We start from the raw sequence: 22,992 nt of genomic DNA, 5'->3' as shown, positions 1-22,992 counted from the left end.
ACCCAAATCAAGTTTGGGGCACGGCACTTTAACTGTCTGGGGGAACTTACACAAGTCAAAGTCTCTTGGAGCTTTGGGGTGGGGCTGATAGGACTAGATTATTCATGAGGTTCCTGCTAGCCTTAGTAGGCTTAATCTGGATCTGTGACTCTTAATCTCTCCTCTGTTTCTAGTTGCTGACTACTTATCCTTTGGAATCAGTACATTAGAGATCAAATTCCTCTTGCTTCCTTTCCCCGAATACCAATTCTCCTCACTACTGTTCATTTCTATTAACAGCTCTACCCTCACAGTCTCAAAACTTCAAATCACTGTCAGCTCCTCTCACTCCTTCGTATCCCATGTATCACCAACTCAGATATTATTGGGAATCGGTTACTTCAATTTTTAAAAAACCACATCCACACCAATATTACCTCATGTCAAAAAACATGGCAATAATTTCCCCAATTGCATCTTCATCAGCCTAGTCTTTCTCCCTTTCACTTCATTTTCATTTCCAGTCAGCCTTCCTAAAATGCCAGCAAACTACTAACCCCTATACTAGATGAGGATACAATGACATTTTGAAATCCTCTCTCAAGTCCCAGGAGCTATAAAGTTAGAGAGATACATGCACACATAAAATGTGTAAGGCCGGGTGGTGGTGGTGGTGGTGGCGGCAGAGGCGGCGGCGCACGCCTTTAATCCCAGCACTTGGGAGGCAGAGGCAGGTGGATCTCTGTGAGTTCGAGGCCAGCCTGGTCTCCAAAGTGAGTTCCAGGAAAGGTGCAAAGCTACACAGAGAAACCCTGTCTCAAAAAAAAAAAAAAAAAAAACAAACCCATAAGATGTGTAAGTAGCCAGAGTAATGCTTCCTTCAGAAGTTTTACATAATTACACACTGTTAGTGGGGGTTGGGGGTAGGGAGAAACGAAGCTGTTTAGGCTGGCTTCATAATCTTTTCCTAACAAAGCTCTTTTCACTTCCCAGTCCTATTTTTCTGTCCTAGACAGACTGGTCTAGGTTTATTTTACTTTCCTGCTATAGTTACTCCTTACTATAAAAAGTCCTTTTTTTGTTTTTTTTCACAATTCATTTATTGTGTAAGTGTGTGTGTCCACACACACTTGCTACAGCAGTACATCTGCTGTCAAAGCACATGTGTAGAGGTCAGAAGACAACTTGCAGCAGGAGTCAGGCTTGGTGACAAGCATTTTTACCTGCTGGGCCATCTCAACAGACCTCATTTGTTTGTTTGTTTGTTTCTTAAACGCTATCTGAAAATGTTTATAAACTTTTCTTACACCAATTTGTTAGGAACACACATCTTTTTGAATCACATATCTTAGCTTAAACAATGCCTGGGATTCAATACCTGCCTTCATGTGGAGCACAGCACATAAAAGATTTTAAGACATGGTCAAGAGGTAGTTCAGCACCCACATTCTTCCTGGTGATAGCAGATATTTTGCCCAGATTTCTTATCTTCATTATCCAAATTATCTTTCTGTATATTTCAAATTTACCAGGCCTGATATTTCAAGTCTGGCTTTAACACGTGGATAACAACTTAAGATCCTGAAGGAAAAAAGACTCAGAAGAACAGGCATCTGCTCTTTATACCCTAACTGCTCGCTCTGTCCTTTGTGAAGAGTGAGAGGGAAAGAAGAAGACAGACAAGCTACGATTTCCCACACACACTTCCCCAAGCCTGTTCTACTCAATCTCATCTACTTACACCCTGGTTCTTCTAGTTCTGAATACTTAAGCACTGTACCTAGACCACGTGACCAAAGTTCTCAGATAAGTGATCATTTCCCTATGGGGCTATGTACTCTAAACTGTTGCATTGAATTTTCTACTTTTTTATATCATTCCAGAGCCCAGTACAGTATCTGATGGTCATGTCCAGTAGAAATGTCTATGATTTATCTATCTCATGTATCTGTGCTAGACAACAAAGTAGTCAGAAGCAATACAGAAAAGTGACCCTTGACATGTGGCTAGTGTACCTAAGGAACAGATTTTTTTTTTTTTTTGGTTTTTTTCGAGACAGGGTTTCTCTGTGTAGCTTTGCGCCTTTCCTGGAACTCACTTGGTAGCCCAGGCTGGCCTCGAACTCACAGAGATCCGCCTGGGTCTGCCTCCCGAGTGCTGGGATTAAAGGCGTGCGCCACCACTGCCCGTCCAGATTGTTCTATTTTAATTAATTACAAGTTAAATGCTATCCTGTAGCAAGTGGCTGCCATACTAAAGGGCTTAGTCTCAGAACCCTGTAAACAATTAATGTTTAATTTAATTGCTTTTACGTCCTTCAAGAAGTAAGAAGAAAGTGATGAAGCTGAATATGAATCTTCCTTTATTTTCTTCCCACAAGAGTGCTCATCTAGCAATTCCAGATTAACTAAAGGAATTAGAGCCAATAAAACCACTGAAAGACTGAGATGTTAGCAATCATTCAAAACTACAGTAGCAAAGAAAAGGGATGTGACCTTTAGAACTTACCAACATTTGTAACAGCATCAAAAGAAGAAAGAAAAAGAGAGGAAAAACACACCTTTATGCCTTCCTTAGGATCCTCCCGGATATTAATTTGAGAAGCTTTCTCACGAGATGGACATAGAAGATCCAAAATTTCTTCATTGTAAATCTGATATTGTTGAAAGAAAGTGGCAAAGTATGTTAACAGTGGCCATCTCTGTGTGGGTTGCAAGATCATAAGTAATTTACACACACACACACACACACACACACACACACACACATATATATCACTTGCAGAAATTTTAAAGACTGTAATGGCTGTGGGTAGAGCTCTGTGGTAGAGCTCTTGCCTTGCCTATCATTCCCAAGGCCCTGAGGTTGATACCTAACACTGCAAACAGAAGATACAAAGGGAAAACAAAGGAGAGGTGAGAGGAGAGGAAGGGGAGAGGAGGGAAGAATAGAGACAGGATGGAGACTGGAGGGGAGGAAGACAGAAGAGGGAAAAGGGCAGGAAGAGAGAAGGAAAGAGAGAAGAAAAGGAGATGGGGGAGGGGAGGAGGAAAGAAAGATGGGAAGGGGCAGAGGAAAGGATAAAGGGGAGAAGAAAAAGGACTTTATATGTATTAATTGATTGATATTTTATAGGGATGAATTCACATATTATAACAAAATTAATACTGCTTTTAAGATAAAGTCTCTTGGAAATAGCAGGCACATGAAAAGTTATGTGGGTGTTCAAATTCAGTTCTAGTTCAAAGAAGATTTATTTGTATTTTAATTATGTGTATATCTGTATGTATGTGGGTATGTATATGGGAATACAAGTGCCTGTGGAGGCCTGCAGCATCTGATCCCCTAGAGCTGGAGGAACTGCACCCAGGGTACTCTCCAAGAACAGCATGTGCTTTTAACCACTGAGACATCTCTCCAGCTCCCAAAGTCAGTTCCTTAATGATACCATAACAGTATCACTTTTGCCAATTAAAATGTGAACAATGGCTGCTTATGGGGAGGGAGGGTGGAAGGTGGGAGCAAGGGAAGAGAGGAGTTGTAACTAATACGTCAATAAAACAGTAAAACTTTACTTAAGAGAATGTTTCATACATGATCAGCACTACACTTATTTACTGTTATTGCTGATGGCATTATTTAACATGCTAGTTTCTCAAATCATTTGTATATTCAATTACCTTGACCAAGGCTGGATTAATCAAGACTCAAGAAGGCTAATCTGGGTGGGGTTGGAGAGATGGATCAGTGGCTAAAAGTGTACTACTCTTGTAGAGGACCCAAGTTTAGTCCCCAGCACCCACATCAGGCAGCTCACACGTACCTGTAACTGTCGGGAATCTGCACTCACGTGCCCATACCCACATACATACAAATAGACATATACATAATTAAGAAGAAAACAAATCATTGGGCAGTTTTAATCCCATCACTTGGGAGGCAGAGGCAGGAGGAGGATCTCTGTGAGTTCGAGGCCAGTCTGATCTACATAAGTGAGTTCCAGGATAGGCTCCAAAAGCTACACAGAGAAACCCTGTCTCAAAAAAACAACAAAAAAAAGAATAAAATAAATCTTTAGAAAATAAAGGATAATTGTAATAATCTTTAACCTCCTTCTAATTTTACCTCTTATATCTGAAAACATATTAACAATGATGAACTATTTATATACCATTTATAATTACATTATATCTGAAAACATATTACAACTCAACATCAGGATAAACTATTTATATACAATTTATAATTACATGCATAAATTTTGTAAGTTTAATTCTTGTTCCTCATAGATATCACTGCACCACTGCAGTAGAACCAATAAACTAGCTTCTCAGAAGCCAAATTCTCTGCATATGCCTTGTGCCTTTTGGTGTCGTGAGGTTAGATACAATTGGCCAATCAATTTTATACTGATATACACTACAATGCAGGTTCCCATAAGGACAGGGTCTTTAAAATGTTAGTTCACTGATAATCTCCCATGTACATGATCTATCTGAGTACCCAGATCAGGGTCTGGCACACAGTAGATGCTCAATAAGTATCTGTTGAGTAAATATACATTTTATCACCACTTACACAGTATAATATTTTGCCTAATTTTTAATAACATTCTTCATGAAGCAGCAGCAGCAGCATTGTAACTCAAGCCTTAGCAGTAAAGTGAAATGGAGCACTTTTCTGCATATTCCACAGGCAATCAGTGATACAAGCCAAACTAAAATTAAAGAATTCCTATCATAGTTTTGCATGGCAGTGCCAATTCTTATAACAATCAGATTAAGCAGATAATTCTAATTAAGAAAAGAACTGGGTCGGATCCAGATCCAACTGAGCAAGTAAGTTTTTGCTATCAATTTATTAAAATGCAATTTACTAAAAATTCAATTTACTAATTTGAGTCATGCCAGGAAAAAACTCATTTGGATGTATTTTCCTACTCAAAGATAATCTTGAAGTCAGAATAACTGGAGAGAAATCACTTACCTCCAAGTAAGACACTTTCAGAGTAAATTCAAAGTCACTCTTTTTATTAATTTCTTTGAAGAGCAGTTGTATTACCCTGGGAATAACCCCAATAGTTGATTCATGTTCTTGCTCTGCAGTGTATGCACCTCCCATTGAATAGGTTTTTCCAGAACCAGTCTGCCCATAGGCCAGGACAGTTGCATTGTATCCTGGCAAAACAGAAGCCATATGGATAGTGGTGCTCAAAACGGTTCATTCAGTTAACAGTTGCTTTCTTAAGACAGAACCCTTTAATAGCAGCTACAAAGAAAAGGTCTGTGGGTTCCATAAAGCAAGGAAAAATACCGGCCTCAGACCGCACCACCTTGTGAAAGCACTTAAATGCTAGGAAGTCAAATAGCGATGTGACTAGGATAACAAAGGTAGCCGAGTCACGGTAAAGCCTTCCAAAGATCTATTCTTTGAGGATTATACTCCCTATCTCAAACAATTCTAAATTATGGAAAGTAAATTGAAGTCTTAGCAGCCACAGGGGTGGGTGGGCACATATTTTTTTATGAAAGCACATTCTTGCATTCCAGAATTCAGGTGGCTATGGCAGGAGGATTAAGAGTTGGAGTGGGGCTGGAGAGATGGGTCAGTGGTTAAGAGCCCTGGCTGCACTTCCAAAGAACCCAGGTTTGATTCCCAGCACCCACATGGTAGCTACAACTGTCTGTAACTCCAGTTCCATGGGATCTGATGCCCTCTCTGAGCAGCAGCTACACATGTGGTAGACAGACATACAAGAAGTCAAAACACCCATACAGTTAAAATAAAAAGAAATAAATCTTTAAAGAAAAAAAAAAAGAGTTGGGATGAGGAGAGAATTTGAAAAGCAGCAACTTTTTTTTTTTTTTTTTTTTTTTTTTTTTTTTTTTTTTACAACCGATGAAAAGTCCCTATCTGAACTATCTGAATTATACAGACCATATTGTCAGGATCCATGCAGAAATAGCATTTAAGTATGAATCAATGTCATATATATCCTTTGCTTTTATAGAGTGTTAGTAAAGAATAATCCATTCATAGATGCTCATGAACCAGGCCTGGTAGAGCTTTCCTGTTTTTTTTGTTTGTTTGTTTTTTGTTTTATGTTTTTCGAGACAGGGTTTCTCTGTGTAGCTTTGCGCCTTTCCTGGAACTCACTTGGTAGCCCAGGCTGGCCTCGAACTCACAGAGATCCGCCTGGCTCTGCCTCCCGAGTGCTGGGATTAAAGGCGTGCGCCACCACCGCCCGCGAGCTTTCCTGTTAATGCCAGCACTTTCAAAGAGTTCAAGGACAAGCTGGGTATGATAGAACACATCTTTAATCCCAGCATGCTGAAAGAAAAGGCAGGAGGATCTCTGAGTATGAGACAAGGCAGAACTACACAGTAATAGTAAGTTCTAAACCAACCAGGGTAAAACATTGAGACCCTGTTTCAAAAAAAGAAAAAAAATTCAAAATCAGATTGAGTTACATAAGGATAGGGATACTCTGTCTCCAAAACAGGGCAGAAACTAAAGAAAAAAGTCCATGACACAATTAACTGGGGGAAAAAAGGAAAAAATAGCAGGTTAAAAGTAATTTAAGTGTAAGTAAAAATAGAGGAAAAGATCAAAAGGCTGTGAGTTCACATTGTGATGATTATCTGTGACTAATAGGATAGTAAACAACTTTGTTTTTTTTCTATTTGCATTTTATAAATTATTAAATGGAATGCAGCATGAGGAAATAGTGGCTGTGTTCCTATTGTCGCCTATACAATCTGTATTGTTTGCAGAAAGGCAGGTAAGATGTATACCTGTTTGAGCTTAATTCAAATACAAGTATTATTTTCTACATCTATTTTTATTTTTTGTCTTGCCAGAGAATATAGAATACTACTTGTACATTTCCTTTTATACTGTAAGTATTGAGTTTGGACTGAAACTGGAAGCAGGTAATCCTAGCTATAACTATAGCAATATTTTTTTAAATAAACAATTAGATAATACATGGGTCATTCACACATTCAGTTTATTATAACTCACTAATTGACTATAAAGTAGGAGCTACAGGAACTGTAAATTCAAATTTACTTCAACATCTAATAAATACCTCAGAAAGCCTTCCCTTATGAGAGGATTAGACACAGTCTAAAGGCAACTCTGTTAAAACAGCCATTGTATTTTTGCCAAAGCTGTCATCTACTATTTACCTAGATAATTTTGGAGTTAAAAAGAAAAATCTTGGGACTGCAGAGATGGCTTAGCAGTTATAAACACTGGCTGCTCTTCCAGAGGACCCAGGTTTGGTTCCCAGCACACACATGGTGGCTTACAACTACCAGAAACTCCAGTCAGGGGACCCAACGCCCTCTTCTGGCCTCTACAGACACTGCATGTACGTGTATACAAACGCAAATCCAGTCCAAACACCCATACATAAAGCAAGCAAGCAAGCAAACAAACCCCCAAAACCCCACAACTTTTTAAAACCTAAAAATAGAAAACGAAAAAAATTTTAAATTTTGAAAAAAAAAACATGCTCATTTAACTGATAACTCTGAAGTTTTAAAAAGAACTTTCTGGTGTGGTAGTTCAACACCTTGAATTTCAGCACTTGGGAGGCAAAAGCAGGCAGATTTCTGTGGATTTTAAGCCAGCCTAGTCTACACAGCAAGTTCCAGGCAAGCCAGATCCTGTCAGAAGAAGAGAGGAGAGAAGAAGGAAGGGAAGGGGAGGGGAGGGGAGGGGAGAGGAAAGAAGAGGAGAGGAGAGGGGAAGGGGGGCCAGGAGGAGAGACCTTTCCGCTCTAAGTGAAAGCTCTTAACCTGTAAACTGAAATGTTATAATATATTGCTGCTATAACCTGATATGACTGTGGGACAAGAGAATAACATTCTATAACTTTCTACAATATCACAGATGAGACAAGCAACAACATCTTGGGAAACCAGGTTTTAGTACTGTGTCTAAGACACTCAGGACTCTGGTACCAGGAGTCCAGAGTATAAGGGGATACTATTGAGCTGAATATTAAAAAAACTAGATTTGTTCTTGCATTTAAGAATGGTGTTAAGTCGGGCGGCAGTGGTGCACGCCTTTAATCCCAGCACTCGGGAGGCAGAGCCAGGTGGATCTCTGTGAGTTCAAGGCCAGCCTGGTCTACAGAGTGAGATCCAGGACAGGCACCAAAACTACACAGAGAAATCCTGTCTCGAAAAAACAAAATAAAAAAACAAACAAAAAGAATGGTGTTAAACAAACACATGTATATCTGAATCACTTTATATTTGCTGTGTCTTCAAATAATAGTTTCATTCCCTTATTTCCCAGGTTAAGAATACAAAAGAAGGGGCTGAAAGAATGGCTCTGTGGTTAAGAGAGTGCACTGCTCTTCCAGAGGACCAGAGTTCAACTCCCAAGCCCCACTCAGGTAGCTCACAACCACCTCCAGAGGAATCTGACACTTCTGGCCTCTATGGACACCTGGACTCATGTGCACATACTCTCACACAGAGAGAAAGGTAGGCAGGCAGAAAAGACAGACACATACATAATAAAAAATAGATAAATAAAAAGTACAACTTTTGCACTCTTACTAAACTATGGAAGCACATTTGAGGAAACTGACCAGATAGTGAAGAGTCTAAAAAGATATGTTTCAGAAATGGCTAAAGAAAACGGGGGTGGTAGCTGGGCATGGTGGCTCAGGCCTGTAAGCCTGGCATTCAGGAGAATGAGACAAAAGAATTAGGAGTTCACAGCTAGTCTCTACTGCATTACATAATGAATTCAAAGTCTGCTGTTTTCAAAACAACGAGACTCTGTTTTCAAAACAAATAACAGGATACATGTGATAGGAGGAGAAAAGAGGGAAATGGTGGCGGGACTTTGATTGCAGAGGAGCTAGAGAGGACAATACGGGAGAGGGAGGGCAGAGGGACAAATAATACTAAGGATGTTTGAAGATTCCATAAGGAATCATACTATTTTTATTAAAATTGCATATAATACATATAAGTGTATGTATATGCATATATAGTTTAAATGAACTTATGCCACCTGGGTTGACAATGTTCCCCCTCAAGAGTCATAGATTATCTAACAAAAGTCCTAGTACTAGAAATGAGAAACCTCCTTTCAAGTTGTTGGTCAGAGGAGACGAGAGACTCCCAGTACAACCCAGACTACTACTGTTGCATTCCAGAGGCTGAAGGTTAAGTCCCTGTTGCTGAAGAGACCGTGCACTTTGGACACTGGACTTGGGGATCTACAATGGATCTGACCTGGAAGCCTCCTCCCTGGGGACTAGCTTTCATAGCATATGAAGGTGCTATGCAAACTGCCAAGCGAGGGATGTAACCAGTAGTCCTACCTAGCTGTGAAGCCTATGAACCACAACAATGACAATCAGCATAGCATGATATCCCTAAAGGTTCAATAGTGACACTCAATATCTTGGTGGTAACCAACTGCTTTCTAATTGGACTAAGGCCCCCTTAACAGGAAGGAAATCATGCCTGATACCCAGAACCTAGACAACTACCCAAGGTTAGTGAGGTCATGGATCTTGTAGAACCTACTACAGCTGCTTTACTAGACCAGTACAATTCCTAATTGCATTCTAAATACTTATCCTTATACCCATCTAGAAAAGACAGTCAGGCTTCACTCATGATACCTCAACAGTATAGATGCCTAAACAAGACCCAAAGAAGGCCAATACCAACAGACATGCTAACATGGAAGGGAGAAACCTCACAGGGCCCCACTCTTACACAAAGAACTACAGGCAATTAACAGCTGCTGAGAGAGAGGGAGAATTAGTCTTCCCCAGGGATGTTCCCCCTTAATTGGTTAAGTGGTCAGTCCTGAAATCATATACATATAAGCAACACTAAACAGACTCGGCAGGTTCTATTTACATATTATGCACTGGAGAGAGACAGAGACAGAGAGACAGAAAGAGTGTTGTGTTAACTATAACAATTAAAAATAGGCCATATACTTAAGGGACAAAGTGGTGAGACATGTTAGGAGTTGGAGGGGGTAAAGGAAGGGGGAACAATTTAATTATTAAAAATAAATAGGATGAGCTGGGTGGTGGTGGCGGTGGCGGCGGCGGCGGCGGCGGCGGCGGCGGCGGCGGCGGCGGCGGCGGCGGCAGCGCACGCCTTTAATCCCAGCACTTTGGAGGCAGAGTCAGCTGGATCTCTGAGTTCGAGGCCAGCCTGGTCTCCAAAGCGAGTTCCAGGAAAGGCGCAAAGCTACACAGAGAAACCCTGTCTCGAAAAAACCAAAAAAAAAAAAAAAAAAATAGGATGAGGAAGAGAGTGGAGGGAAGAAATAGTTAATTAGATGAGAATTAAACAAAATCATAGAAAAGAGAAAAGTAATTAGAAGAGAATTAGAACCATATAATGTTTTTCAAATATGCAAAAAGGCAAGAAAACACTAACTTTACAGTAAGTGGGAAAATTTGGCAGATTTATACCTTAGATTATCAGAATGAACATTAGCAGTAATAGACAAATCAAAACTGTACTGCCTGACAGGAATCAGTGAGAATACAGAAGCACACCTGTGGTGTTTCTGGCTAAAAAACACACAGCTCAAATTTTATCATAATGTCAGATAAAAGCAAACAGAAATATATAGGTAAGTGCTCTGTAATCTTCAAGTATCAAGACAATGAAAGTTTAAAAGAACACAGTAAACAAACGTTCAAGAATTACTTTATACTTGGGGACTAAATAACATGATTTTTGAACTAAATCCGTTTGCTATTAAAGGACATTAATAAAACAATTGGCAAAGCGTGACTAGGTCTGGGGTTAGATGATAATAATGTGATAATGCAACTTCTGTCTGACGACAGCCATGCCATGTAATGACGACTCTTACAGGAAACAATAAAGTATTCAGGGATCACTGGGTCACCAACTTATCACAAAGGATTCCGGGAAAAATGGCTTCTTTATGCTGTTCTTGCAATGTTTCTGTAACTACTGTATTTAAGTTCTAAAACAAGGGATTTAGTCTGGGAATAGAGCTCACTTTGTAGAGTACTTTTCTAGCATGCAAAAGCCCTGGTTTGCTTCCCAGCACACAATAAACCAAACTAAGGACGGAGGTGCACATCTGGAATCCTGACACTTGGGAGGTCACAGGGAGACCCAAAAGTTCAAGGTCATCCCTGGTTATTTAGTGAGTTCCAGGAAAGCCTGCACTACATTGAGACCTTGTCTCAAAGAAAAAACAGGGCTGGCAAGATGGCCTGGTGAGTAACAGCACTTACTGCCAAGCCCGACTACCTGCATTTGGTCCCCAGAACCCGAACGTAACTCCTGCACGTTGTTCTCTGACCTTCACATGTTCATTGTGACACATCAGCACACACAATTCACACTCAACAAATAAATAAATGTAAAAAAAATAAAAAATAAATGAATAAATAAAGGTTGGGTCTGGGGAAATGGCCCAGTGGGCAAATTGCTTGGTGTGCAAGTCTAAAAACCTGAATTCAGCTATCTAGTACCTACATAAAAAGTGGGCATGGTAACATACATCTGTGTAAACCCAGCACTGGGAGGGCAGACACAGGTGGATCCTGGGGACTTGCCGGCCAGTCAGTCTAGCTGAAATGGTTCAGTGAGGAACCCTGCCTCAAAAAAAAAAAAAAAAAAAAGAGAGAGAGAGCAATGGAGGAAAACACCTGTTGACCTCTGACCTCTAAAAGACATGCATGAGCAAGGACACCTGTACAGACATGTGCATACATTTAGATATTCACTATACCCTGAGACATGGCATCATTTAAGTTTTGTTGTTTGTTTTTTGAGTTTTTCTTTTTGGTTTTACGAGACAGGGTTTCTCTGTGTAGCCCTGGCTGTCCTGAAACTCCCTCTGTAGAGCAGGCTGGCCTTAAACTCAGAGATCCACCTGCCTCTGCCTCCCTGAGTGCTGGGATTAAAGACAAGAGCGACCACTGCCTGGCTTAAGTTTTCTTTTTTAACTCTATTTACAGGGAAAACACTGTAGTTCAGCAATAATCCTTTGTGATAAGTTGGTGACCCAGTGATCCCTGAACTCATTTTTTTCCTGAAGGATTTGTGATGAATTTATTTCTGAGTGTGTGTACCTGTGTGAGTTTATGTGCACCACATGCACGCAGGGGCCTGTGGAGGCCAGAGGGCATCAGATAACCTGCAACTGAAGTTATGAGTAGTTGTGAGCTGCTTGATGTGAGTGTGGGGAACCAAACCTGGGTCGTCTGCAAGAGCAGTGAGCATTCTTAACCACTGAGCCATGAGTCCAGTACCCGTGGTATCACTTTTAAAGGATGAAAACATATTTGAATAGCTGTTGCTTAGAAGGCTTGAGCTTATCTAGAATGTTGAACAAAGATCACTGGGTAGAAATTACTGGGTGGTAAATAGCTTTTCAGTATTGAGATCTTTGTTGCATAAATAAAGTTGTACAAAAGCTGATGAGATAGATAGTTCAGCACATGGATTTCAATATACCTGGGACACACATGGTAGGAGAGGACCATCTCCTGTAAGCTGTCCTCTGACTCCCCTCTCCTACACTGTGACACACACTCACACAAAATAATAACTGTAAAAACAAACAAACAAACAAACAAACAAACGCAGTTGTCCAAAAGAAAGCAGCTCTCAAGTGGCCTACTCTATGATTCTATGACTTCTCTGTCAAAGAAAAAATGTAAACAGACACTGGAGGTGGTTGTAGTGGTGCACGCGCATAACTCCAAGACTTTAGGGGGAAAGACAGAAGGATCAGGAGTTAAGGGTCAGCTTCTGCTACATATCTAGTTTGAGGTCATCCTGGGCTAAATGAGACCGTGCCACAAACAAGACACTGGAAGTTCATCTAATTGCTAGAAAGCATTTTTTCTTTAGATGAAAAGTTAAGCTAGATTGTATGCAATGTATTTTATAATTTAAAAGTGCTACTATGATATGGTTCTAATTTTTAAATGAATAGCTGTTGAGATCTGCACAAGATCAAGCCAGCCAAAATCCCAGCAGGGATACAGGGTGCCACTCACGAAGTCCCACACCTAGCTGAGGAACTACTAGCAATTGATGGTTACTAGAGGAAGGATCAGTTTTCTTCAGGGATCTGGCCTGCAGAAGCTACCCACACTCTATACGATGTTTCTACATACTGGCAGCACTAAACAGACTTTGTGTTTAAGAAAAAAAAGTGTATGTGCTGGAGACAGGGGAAGAATTGGAGGAGAGGAGATGGGAGAAGATTTGATAAAAACACGTTATATGCACGTATGAAATTCTCAAATAATTAGAAAAAATGAATAACCACTGTACTAAAATAACAATTAGACATCTCTCAGGTTCTACTCTCTTTGGAATCCTGCTACTAAAACCTTAGCTTCTGCAGTAAAGATTATTAACTGGTCATAGTATTCAAGGGCTTTAAAAAAATATCTAAAAAATTCTACTCATCATTCAATACCTATCTCAAAAATTCCCTATGCTTGGAAATTCACCTAAACTCCCCTAAAAGGAGTTAGTGCCAACCTTCTATTTTTCATAACCACTTTGGAGGAAAGTAGTGAAACTTCTACAGTAGGACTCATTGTGTGTATTCACACATGCTACATATTAAACAGGGTCTCACTATGTAGCCCTGGCTGGCCTGGAACCCTATATGTGTATATCAGACCAGGCTGCCCTTGAATTTACAGAGATTCACTTTCCTCTGCCTGCCCGGATTAAAAGCATGCACCATCACATCCATTTTTGGGTACATTATGAGTTTAAAGCTAGCCTGGAATATAAGAAACTCTAGGAAAAAAAGAAAAGAAAAATCACAAAAAAAAATTTTAAAATACGTGTAAAATTTTAAGGTTTTTTTTCCGATGTCTTCAAACTCACTTACGTAGTCCTCTCCCTGTTCTCTGACCCTTTGGACTTTGAACTCCTTCAGAGCCCAGAGGCTATATTACTTACTTATCTGAATACTGTGGCTCGGGACTCCAGCAGGTTGGCTCACCATCAGCACCAAAGACCATATAGTCTATATATTTGCTTTGTTTTTTGTGTGTTTGTGTGACAGGGTTTCTTTGTGTAGCCCAGGCTGGCCTGGAACTCAGAGATCTGCCGGCCTTTGCCTCCCAAACCCTGGGATTAAAGGCGTGTGCCACCATACTCAGAGCTGTGATCCCAAGACAACAAAAATATGTCTAGGTCAAAGATAAACATGACAATCTAAAACTAGCTTCAAGGGTAGAAAGACTTTCACAAATTTTACTAGGTTTTAATTTTTTTTAAAGGATGGAGTCTGTTTCAGCCATTCCTATTTGTAGTGCCTATATGACCCGCCCATAATATATGCTCAAAAAAGGTCAGTGAATTAAACAGCCTCACCTTTAAATATGCCTTTTATGAGTGGAGCTACTGCTGTATTAAAGACCTCTTCCTGTTCAGTAGAGGGGTCAAACACAAAATCGTAGGTAAACGATTTATCAGTACCAACCACCACCTGCAAAAGGCAAGAGACAAGGCTTGGGGCGGAAGCTAAACACGCCGCAGCTGTGGAGAGCGGCTCTCAACTCTTACCCACCTGAGGCTCTCCGGGCACAAAGGAAAGGCACGTCTGGCAGCCCTCATTAATCTCTTTAGAGACCAGGGGGCGACAACGCAGTGCCACTCTTACAGGAATTCCCTTCACCTCTTCTTTCATGGTAGCAGCTCTGGAGGTGTCGGCGCGGAGGAGGCTGGCCGGAGTGGAAAGTCCCGCAGGCAGTAGGAGACCTCGGAACTCGGCGGTGCAGCCTCCCTCCCAGCGGGATCACTGTCTCGGGTCACTCTCAGACTTGGCCACCGTCTAATCAGTCCCAACACTATGCTATCTGAAATCAAACGAAAATAAACTCCAGCGGACACAGCAACCACGCCAAAGCCCTAGCGTGCTAAGAAAGGGCAGGATCTGAGCTCCCGCGGCCCTGTAACTCACCAAGCTAAACGTCCTTTTCCCGGATCTTCCCTGGCGCCCTGTTCCAACTGGAGCTTTAACCGCCAAGTTTCAAATTGATCCCAGAGGCGCCAGCCAATCGGAGCGCAGACGGCCTGTGACAGGAGCACGCGTGTGAGCACGCACAACGTGACGCCAGGGGGGGCTTGGGAGCTGGCTCGCCGAAAGTGAGCTCCGCCCGTGCTCGCTGCTAGCAAGCATCCGCTTCCGGTTCCTGGGCCGAATTGGCCGCGAGCCGAGGCGCCGCGGAGGGAGGCCTGTTTGCCGGTGAGGTGGTGCTGCATGAAGTGGTCGTGAGCGCGGGATTCGGGCGGGATGCGGGACCCGGATCTGGAAGGCAGTCGGTCCTGACGGAGTCCACCTGTAGACAGCACCTTTACTAAGCACCTCTAGAGAAAGTGGGACGGTGCCTGTCCCCAAGCCCTATGGGATAGTCAGAGTTGGCACTCCCTTGCTGTTTTAAAGTAGACCTTTGTGGATACGGTCCTAATTTCCTCATCCCTAGGTTGAAGGTGGTGACACCTGTATTTATAGAATTGTGAGAAATGAGAACATGCCATTAGCGTGCTTAACAAGGTCCTAGGCATCTAGATATTTAGAAAAATTGATAGATTTTTTTTTTGCCACCTTTCCCCGCTCCAGTCTTAACACCTCCGTGTGGGCTAGGCCCATAAATGGATGACCTTAGGATGGGATGCCTTCTGAAACTTAAGAGAGCTTGGTTCTTTTAAAATCATTTTTGTTTGCTTTGATTTATCCTTTTCAGGGCTTTGCCTGAAATGGACACCCGGATCCCTTATGATGACTACCCAGTGGTTTTCCTGCCTGCCTATGAGAATCCTCCAGCATGGATTCCTCCTCATGAGGTGGGAACCATCTGCATTCCTGAATAAGGACTACCCACCTCCAAGTATGAGATATACGAAAGATAAAGTGGCAGGGTTATGCAACTCAATGGAGAATGAATCTTAGGTGAATTCCAAGCAACAGGGATCCATTGGAAACTTCTTGTAGAATCATCCTGCCAGAGCCTTGCACGCAAGTGAATTCTGAAAACTCAGAACCTTAGTTTCCATCCTGTCAATAAAAAAAAAGAATAGTGATCTATGGGGCTGCTAGTCCTGAGATGGAACATCTCATTTAGACTGTTACTATGTAAACTGAGTCTATGACTTTACCACTTCCTGACTTATAGCTGATTTATTAATGTTCTAAAGGAAGGTAGATGTGACATCTAAGACTGGGAATAAGATTTCTGAGATTGCTGTGTCTTGCAGAGAGTGTACCACCCAGACTACAACAATGAGTTGACCCAGTTTCTGCCCCGAATTGTCACACTGAAGAAGCCCCCTGGTGCTCAGGTAAACTTACAGAGGTTCCTATTCTAGTCTACATTTTGTCCATGCCAGAAGTTGGCCATGGTTGGGGTGTAGATGTAGATTGGGAAGTAGGTGACCAGAAAAGCTGACACTTCCTTAGTGTCTCATTTTCTTCTGAGTACACTGATGCTCCTAAATGTTCTTGTGTTTGTGGTCTGTACTGAGTCCCCATTCTGTGCTCCTGTCTTACAGTTGGGATTTAACATCCGAGGAGGAAAGGCCTCCCAGCTAGGCATCTTCATCTCCAAGGTCTGTGTATGAATGTGTGTGTGGCAAACCATATTACTAGCTACTTCCCTTTTAACAAAGGGTATTTATTAAAATACACTGGTACCCCAATGGCTGGAAAATGGATGAGCCAGTAGAGTCATAGAATGGATATAATAGGAACTCACCCTTTCCTTCTCAAAATTGCATTGGGTCAGGTGTGATGGGGCATGCCAGTAATCCGAGGACTCTAGAGGCAGAAGCAGGAAGATCGGGAGTAGGTAGTAAGAATCTATAAAGCAGGCTGGGCGGTGGTGGTGGTGGTGGAGCATGCCTTTAATCCCAGCACTCTGGAGGCAGAGGCAGATGGATCTCTGAGTTTAAGGACAGCTAGGGCTACACAAAGAAACTTTCTTGAAAAAAAAAACAAACAACAAAAAAGAATCTATAAAGCCAAGGGCATGCCTTTGATCCCAGCGCTCGGGAGGCAGAGGAGATGGATCTCTGAGTTCAAGGCTGCCTGGTGTATGGATCGAGTTCTAGTACTACACAAAGAAACCCTGTCTCAAAAACCAAAAAAGAAAAAAGGCTGAAAACAAACTGAGAACCAAATTTCATTTGACAAGCCACAATCTCCCTGTGGTGTCCCAGAAAATAACACATTTGAACAGCACTGCATTTCCCCTGCAGTCTCCCGAAACTATTCCATCTCAATCACATGTGTTATCCCTTTACTAACAGGTGATTCCAGACTCGGATGCACATCGAGCAGGACTTCAAGAAGGGGACCAAGTTCTAGCTGTGAATGATGTGGATTTCCAGGATATTGAGCACAGCAAAGTAAGCATGGCACATGGGCTGTAGTTGTGTAAGAAGCCATCTCAGGTAGGACAGGTTGGACAGGATTAGCCTAATCTGTAAGAAAGCATCTCTTCAAGGGAAATGTACCAGAAGAGAGCAGCTATCAGTGACCTAGATGTTTGAAGTGGCACATTATATTACTTTGTTATGTTTCTGTCCTGGGTAATATCTCTTCATTTGTACAAGCTGCCGTGTTCCTTCCAGGCTGTTGAAATCCTGAAGACAGCCCGAGAAATCAGCATGCGTGTGCGCTTCTTTCCTTACAGTAAGGCACTTTTTTTCTTACATGGCAGGCAGGGTTCTAAGTAACTAGAACTCTTTTTAATGTGGATAACAGTAAACCCTGGAAGTTGGGAATGGGAAGTTGGGAGCTCAGCCTGAAAATAATGTGCTATGTTCTTTCCTACCCCAGATTATCATCGGCAAAAGGAGAGGACTGTGCACTAGAGACTTGCAGCCCTCAGCCCTCCATGTGGAATCTGCCAGAGCAAGCTGGCTAGCCCTCCGAGAAGCCAGGCAGGAAATTCTACTCTCAGCGCCTTCCTGGCTTAGTGGATGGGGAGGATGGGGAGACAGCTTACCAGCTGCATTCTATGTAAACTGTACTGTACTTGGAGTTCCCTAGTTTCCTAGGTGAGTTTTATTCTGGAAAAGGAGAAAGATGATGCTGTCTAGATGTCTGTAGAAAGCCAGCTGGAAAGCAACTGGCATTTATCGGGTACCACAGATCGGTCACTTAGCATTTTAATTGTAGGAATCAGAAAAAAGAGTCTGAGGGGCCTTCCATCTGATTTGCCTGGCCATGCCATCCAGTCCCCGTACATATACTTTGGAGTCCCATGCACTTGGGAGACTCCAAAGAGACACTGTTTTTGCCCCTTCCTCCTCGTCCCCCCAAGTAAAAACACAATACTGAATAAATGTGGCTTGAGTGATACTATTTGGATATAAAATACCATTGAGTAAAAACAAACCCACCACAAGCAAACACTGGAAGAAACACCACCACCATACCTACTTCACAACTCCTCTGTATCTGGCCAGAACACTTGGGACGTTAAAGAACCTTAGCCATAGAATAACCAAGAGATGCCTAGGGTCAAGGGCCCTGCAGAGTAAAACTGCCCCTTCCCCAGGAATGTTAGGCTTTCTGCTCCAGAGGATGGTATTAGTTAGTATATTCTCCTTTCCCACATTCTCTGATCTGGAACTCAAACTGAGGAAGTAGCATGGATACATTTCTTCTCACAAGCAGCAGTAGAAAACTGGTTCCTGATTTCCCACTTGTAGAAGTTCGAGTAGTGATAACTTACAACTTCCTCCTTTTTCTGACCCCACCCCCAAATAACTTTCTGTCATCCTAGATATTTAATGACTGACCATTAGATACTGCACAGATCCCATCTGGGCCATCTCCACTTCAGAATTTAAAGGGTTTTTCTCTGAAGGAGGGAGGTATTGCTACAATGAAAGTACAAATTTTACTTAAAAAGAGTCCTAGGAAGAGCCATCAAGATGACTCCCTGGGTTGAAAGGATGCCTGCTTCCAAGCCTGACCATCTGAGTTCGCTCCCCAGGACCCACATGGTGGAAGGAGAGAACTGCTTCCCAAAGTTGTCTGTTGCCCTCCACCTTCAGGCTTTGGCATATGGGCACACACAAGAATCCTGGGGAGCTGAGCTGAGCCTCCTAATTCCTTCTGGAGAGTGAGTCTTTGTGGGAGAACTAGGCATGTACCTTTTTAAATAAACACCACAGAACCTGGCTCTTGCCATGAATCCTACCCCAGCTATTCTAAAGGGATTGATAGAGGCTCAGTTCTCTTAGGTGGCACTGTACCTTCTGAGCAGAGCTGGAGGCAGAATTAGCTCAAGTCTTCCTGAAAGACGGTTATCCTCTAATTTGCTCTGCTGACCCCCAGTGGCCATCTGAGAAAGAAAAGCTTGGATATTTTCAGCAAAATTATTAGCTGAGTCTACTGAACGTTAAAGTCAAGACTCTTTCCATGCTTAATAAACTTGTGTTTTATTTTTTTTCTGAGACAGGTTCTTGCTACATAGTCCAAGCTGGCCTTGGACTCATCTTCCTGCTTCAGCCTCTGAAATTCAGAGAATACAGGTGTACACCACTGTACCCAGCTGTGGTTAACAGGTGTGTGTGTGTGTGTGTGTGTGTGTGTGTGTGTGTGTGTGTGTGAGAGTGTGTGTGTGAGAGAGAGAGAGAGAGAGAGAGAGAGAGAGAGAGAGAGAGAGAGAGAAGGAGGAGGAGGAGGAGGGAGTGTGTGCGTGTGCATGTGTGTGTGAAGGTCTGAATCAACTCTCTTTCCTTAATCACGTCCCACCTTATTTGTGGCGACAGTGTCTCTCACTGAACCTGAATCTCTTTAGCTGGTCTGTTTGGCAAGGAAGTCCCAGGGAGCCTCCTCTCTCTGCCTCCCCAGTGCTGGGATCACAGGTATGTGCTGCCACATCCAGGATACCTTGTTTTGAGACAGGGTCTCGCTGTTATGTAGCTCTGGCTCTTTTGGCACTTGCCTCTGCTGGGATTAAAGGTATGCGCCAACATGGCAGACATCCAGCGTTTTTAAGTGCACTATGGGATTCAAACTCATATCCTCATGTATGTTCAACAAGGACTTTACCGACTGAAACATCGGTATAGCCTCCAGTTGAGATTTTTTTTTCCTTTGTTAATTCAGCACTCAAGTTTCACATCTCATCTAAGGTGCAGAGAACATTGCAGAAAAGGGGAGTGGGGTGGAAATGTGTCAGAGCCAGAGGATAGATAGGAGGGCTGTCTTCTGGATATGGCATAGCCTTGTAGTCACGAACACACCACAGCTGTGGCTACCTGCACAAGACCTTTGAGATTTGTATGATGAGCGAGGGGAAGCCCATCCAAGTTTCTTGTAAAGCTCTTGCTCTAGGACAGCGGTTCTCAACCTGTGGATCGCGACCCCTTTACGGGTCGAACGAGCCTTTCACAGGGGTCACCTAAGACCATCAGAAAACATAGATATTTGCATTACAGTTCATAAGAGTAACAAAATTCCAGTTAGGAAATAGCAACGGAAATTATTTTATGGTTGGGGGTCACCACAACATGAGGAACTGTGTTAAAGGGTCTCAGCATTAGGAAGGCTGAGAACCACTGCTTTAGGATGAGGTTCGCAGGCATTCATTATTTTAACTTTACTAATGTGGTTATTATTTTAAATAATAAAGATTCTTCAAGGCCCAGTAGAGTGACACTGAGTTGGATTTCGGGTTAAATATCATTTAATGCAGGGGGCTTGCAGCCTGGGAGAGGAGACCCAGCAACACCCAGCTCATGGGTTTTACAACAATCTGGGCCAATGAAGTGGCTCAGCACTTGCTGCCAGGCCTAATGGCCTGAGTTTGAGCACCATGATCCATATGATAGAACAGACTTTTGCAGGTTATCCTCTCACCTTCACATGTGTGCCATGGCACATATGTGCACACACAATAAGTAAATAATAAATGCAAAAGGCAACTTATCTGAGAAGTGTGCTCAAAAGTTCCAGCCATCGTGGCTGGAGAGATGCCTCATCAGTTACAAGCATTAGTGGCTCGTCCACAGGACCCAGGTTCAATTCCCAACACCTACATGGTGGCTCAAAACCATCAGTAACTGCTGTTCCAGAGAATCCAATACACTCTCTGCCCTCTTCAGCCACCAGGTATGGATGTGGTGCACAGACAGACAAGCAGGTGCATACACAATTTTTCAAAATTCTTTTATTTTTTGATATCATAATATAATTACATCATTTGCTCCCCTTTTCCTCCTTTTAAACCTTCCCATATATCCTTCCTTGATTTCTTTCAAATTCTTGGCCTCTTATATATTCTTTGATTAATTTTCTTTCATTGATTGTTATTGTTACAATGGTTACTTCACTCAATACGATCTTTTCTAGTTCCACCCATTTACCAGGAAAGTTGATGATTTTAATTTTTTTTACAGCTGCATAATATTCCATAGTGTGTATGTTTCATTATCCATTCAGGCCATCATTTAGGCTGTCCCCATTCCCTAGCTATTGTGAATAGAGCAGCACTGAACATGGCCGAGCAAGTACCTTCAGAATAAGATGTCAAGTGTTATAGCTGGGTCGTGTGGTTGGTTTATTTTTAGCCTTTTGAGAATTCTCTGCTGATTTCCAGAGTGCTGCATCAGTTTGCAATTCCACCAACAATGAATGGGAGTCGTCCCCCCCCCCATCCCCTCCAGCATGTGCTATAGGTTCTTTTGTTGATCTTTGCCATTCTGGCTGGGGTAAGGTGAAATCTCAAAAGTTGTTTTCTTTTGCATTTCCCTAGTTGTTAGGGACAATGAACATTTTTGAGATATTTCTTAGCCATATTTTTTTTCTTTGGAGAATTCTTCAGGTCCCAGACCCTTTTTTTTTTTTTTTTTGGACTGGGTCATTTGTGTTGTTTTTGTTTCAGTTGATTGTGTTGTTGTTTTGACTGTTTTTGTTTTTGCTGTTGTTGTTTGTTTTTTGAGTTCTTCATTTATTCTGGGTATTAATTCTCTGTCAGATGTATAGCTATGAATGATTCTCTCCCACTCTATGGGCTTCATCTTCACTCAGTTGATTATTTTTTAACTGTACGAAAGTTTTTTAGTTTTATGATATTCCACTTGAGAGTTGTTAGCCTTGATTCTTGAGTAGATGGAGTCTTATTGGGAAGTCCTTTCCTACACCTATATCATGTAGTATACTGTTTCATGTATAGCTCTTTGATCCCTTTGGAGCTAGTTTTTTTGCAAGGGGATAGATATGGGTCTAATTTCATCCTTCTGCATGTAGACATCCAGTTTTCCCAGCACCATTTGTTGAAGATGCTTTCTTTTATACCAGGTATGTTTTTAAGCATCATACATACACAAATTTTAGTGAAACCACAGCAAAAAATGTACTGGCCTTTGAAGTTACCCTGGCTGCCTTAGAACTGCATCCTGTATAGATGTCTTTCAGTCATCAATGAAGATGCTGGGGTGCTCTGTGTCACCCAGTAGCTGTGCAATTTAGTAAAAGAAACTGACAGCTTCTGGGAGCTGTTTATTCTTAAGTACAGGAGTTGGGAGAGAATATTAAAACCTTAAAAAAATCAGGCCAGGTATGGTGATGCACGCCTTTCATCCCAACACTTAGGAGCAGAGGCAGAAAGATCTCTGTGAGTTCTAAGCCAAACTAGTCTACTCCAAGACAGCCAGGACTACATAGAACAATGGTTTTCAACTTTCCTAATGCTTATTAGGAAGTTTCTCATGTTGTGGTGACTCCCAAACATAAAATCATTTCCGTTCTTACTTCATAACTTATTTTGCTACTGTTATGAATTGTAATGTAAATATCTGTGTTTTCCCATGGTCTTAGGTGACCCCTGTGAAAGGGTCATTCAACCCCTTCCAAGGGGTTGCAACCTACTGGTTGAGAGCCACTGACAGACCCTGTCTCAAAAAACAAACAATCCGCAGCCGGGCAGTGGTGGCACACGCCTTTAATCCCAGCACTGGGAGGCAGAGCAAGGCA

At 42.0% G+C, this 22,992-nt stretch overlaps 2 protein-coding genes across 2 annotated transcripts in view; one reads left to right on the top strand and one right to left on the bottom strand.

Annotated features, from left to right (window-relative positions):
- The window catches only part of Kif4a (kinesin family member 4A), a 123,538-nt gene extending 108,468 nt beyond the window's left edge, over positions 1 to 15,070 (bottom strand). Inside the window, exons 1-5 of the mRNA XM_059250212.1 lie at positions 14,962 to 15,070; positions 14,569 to 14,857; positions 14,373 to 14,487; positions 4,966 to 5,156; positions 2,540 to 2,632 (exon numbers count right to left, since the gene is read on the bottom strand). Coding sequence (XP_059106195.1) covers positions 2,540 to 2,632; positions 4,966 to 5,156; positions 14,373 to 14,487; positions 14,569 to 14,688 — 519 coding nt within the window. The 5' untranslated portion in view covers positions 14,689 to 14,857; positions 14,962 to 15,070. The remainder of the gene's footprint in view (positions 1 to 2,539; positions 2,633 to 4,965; positions 5,157 to 14,372; positions 14,488 to 14,568; positions 14,858 to 14,961) is intronic.
- An 81-nt stretch (positions 15,071 to 15,151) lies between these two features.
- Positions 15,152 to 18,363, top strand: Pdzd11 (PDZ domain containing 11). Its single transcript, XM_059250699.1, has 7 exons — positions 15,152 to 15,246; positions 15,746 to 15,845; positions 16,257 to 16,340; positions 16,551 to 16,607; positions 17,307 to 17,405; positions 17,631 to 17,691; positions 17,839 to 18,363. The coding sequence occupies exons 2-7, from the start codon at positions 15,759 to 15,761 to the stop codon at positions 17,871 to 17,873; spliced, it is 423 nt and encodes a 140-aa protein (XP_059106682.1). The 5' UTR covers positions 15,152 to 15,246; positions 15,746 to 15,758; the 3' UTR covers positions 17,874 to 18,363.
- Positions 18,364 to 22,992: the final 4,629 nt, after the last annotated feature.

The sequence above is a fragment of the Peromyscus eremicus genome, chromosome X (assembly GCF_949786415.1).
Source record: "Peromyscus eremicus chromosome X, PerEre_H2_v1, whole genome shotgun sequence".
In the NCBI taxonomy this organism is placed as follows: Eukaryota; Metazoa; Chordata; class Mammalia; order Rodentia; family Cricetidae; genus Peromyscus; species Peromyscus eremicus.
This window is presented reverse-complemented; position numbering and strand designations above follow the sequence as displayed.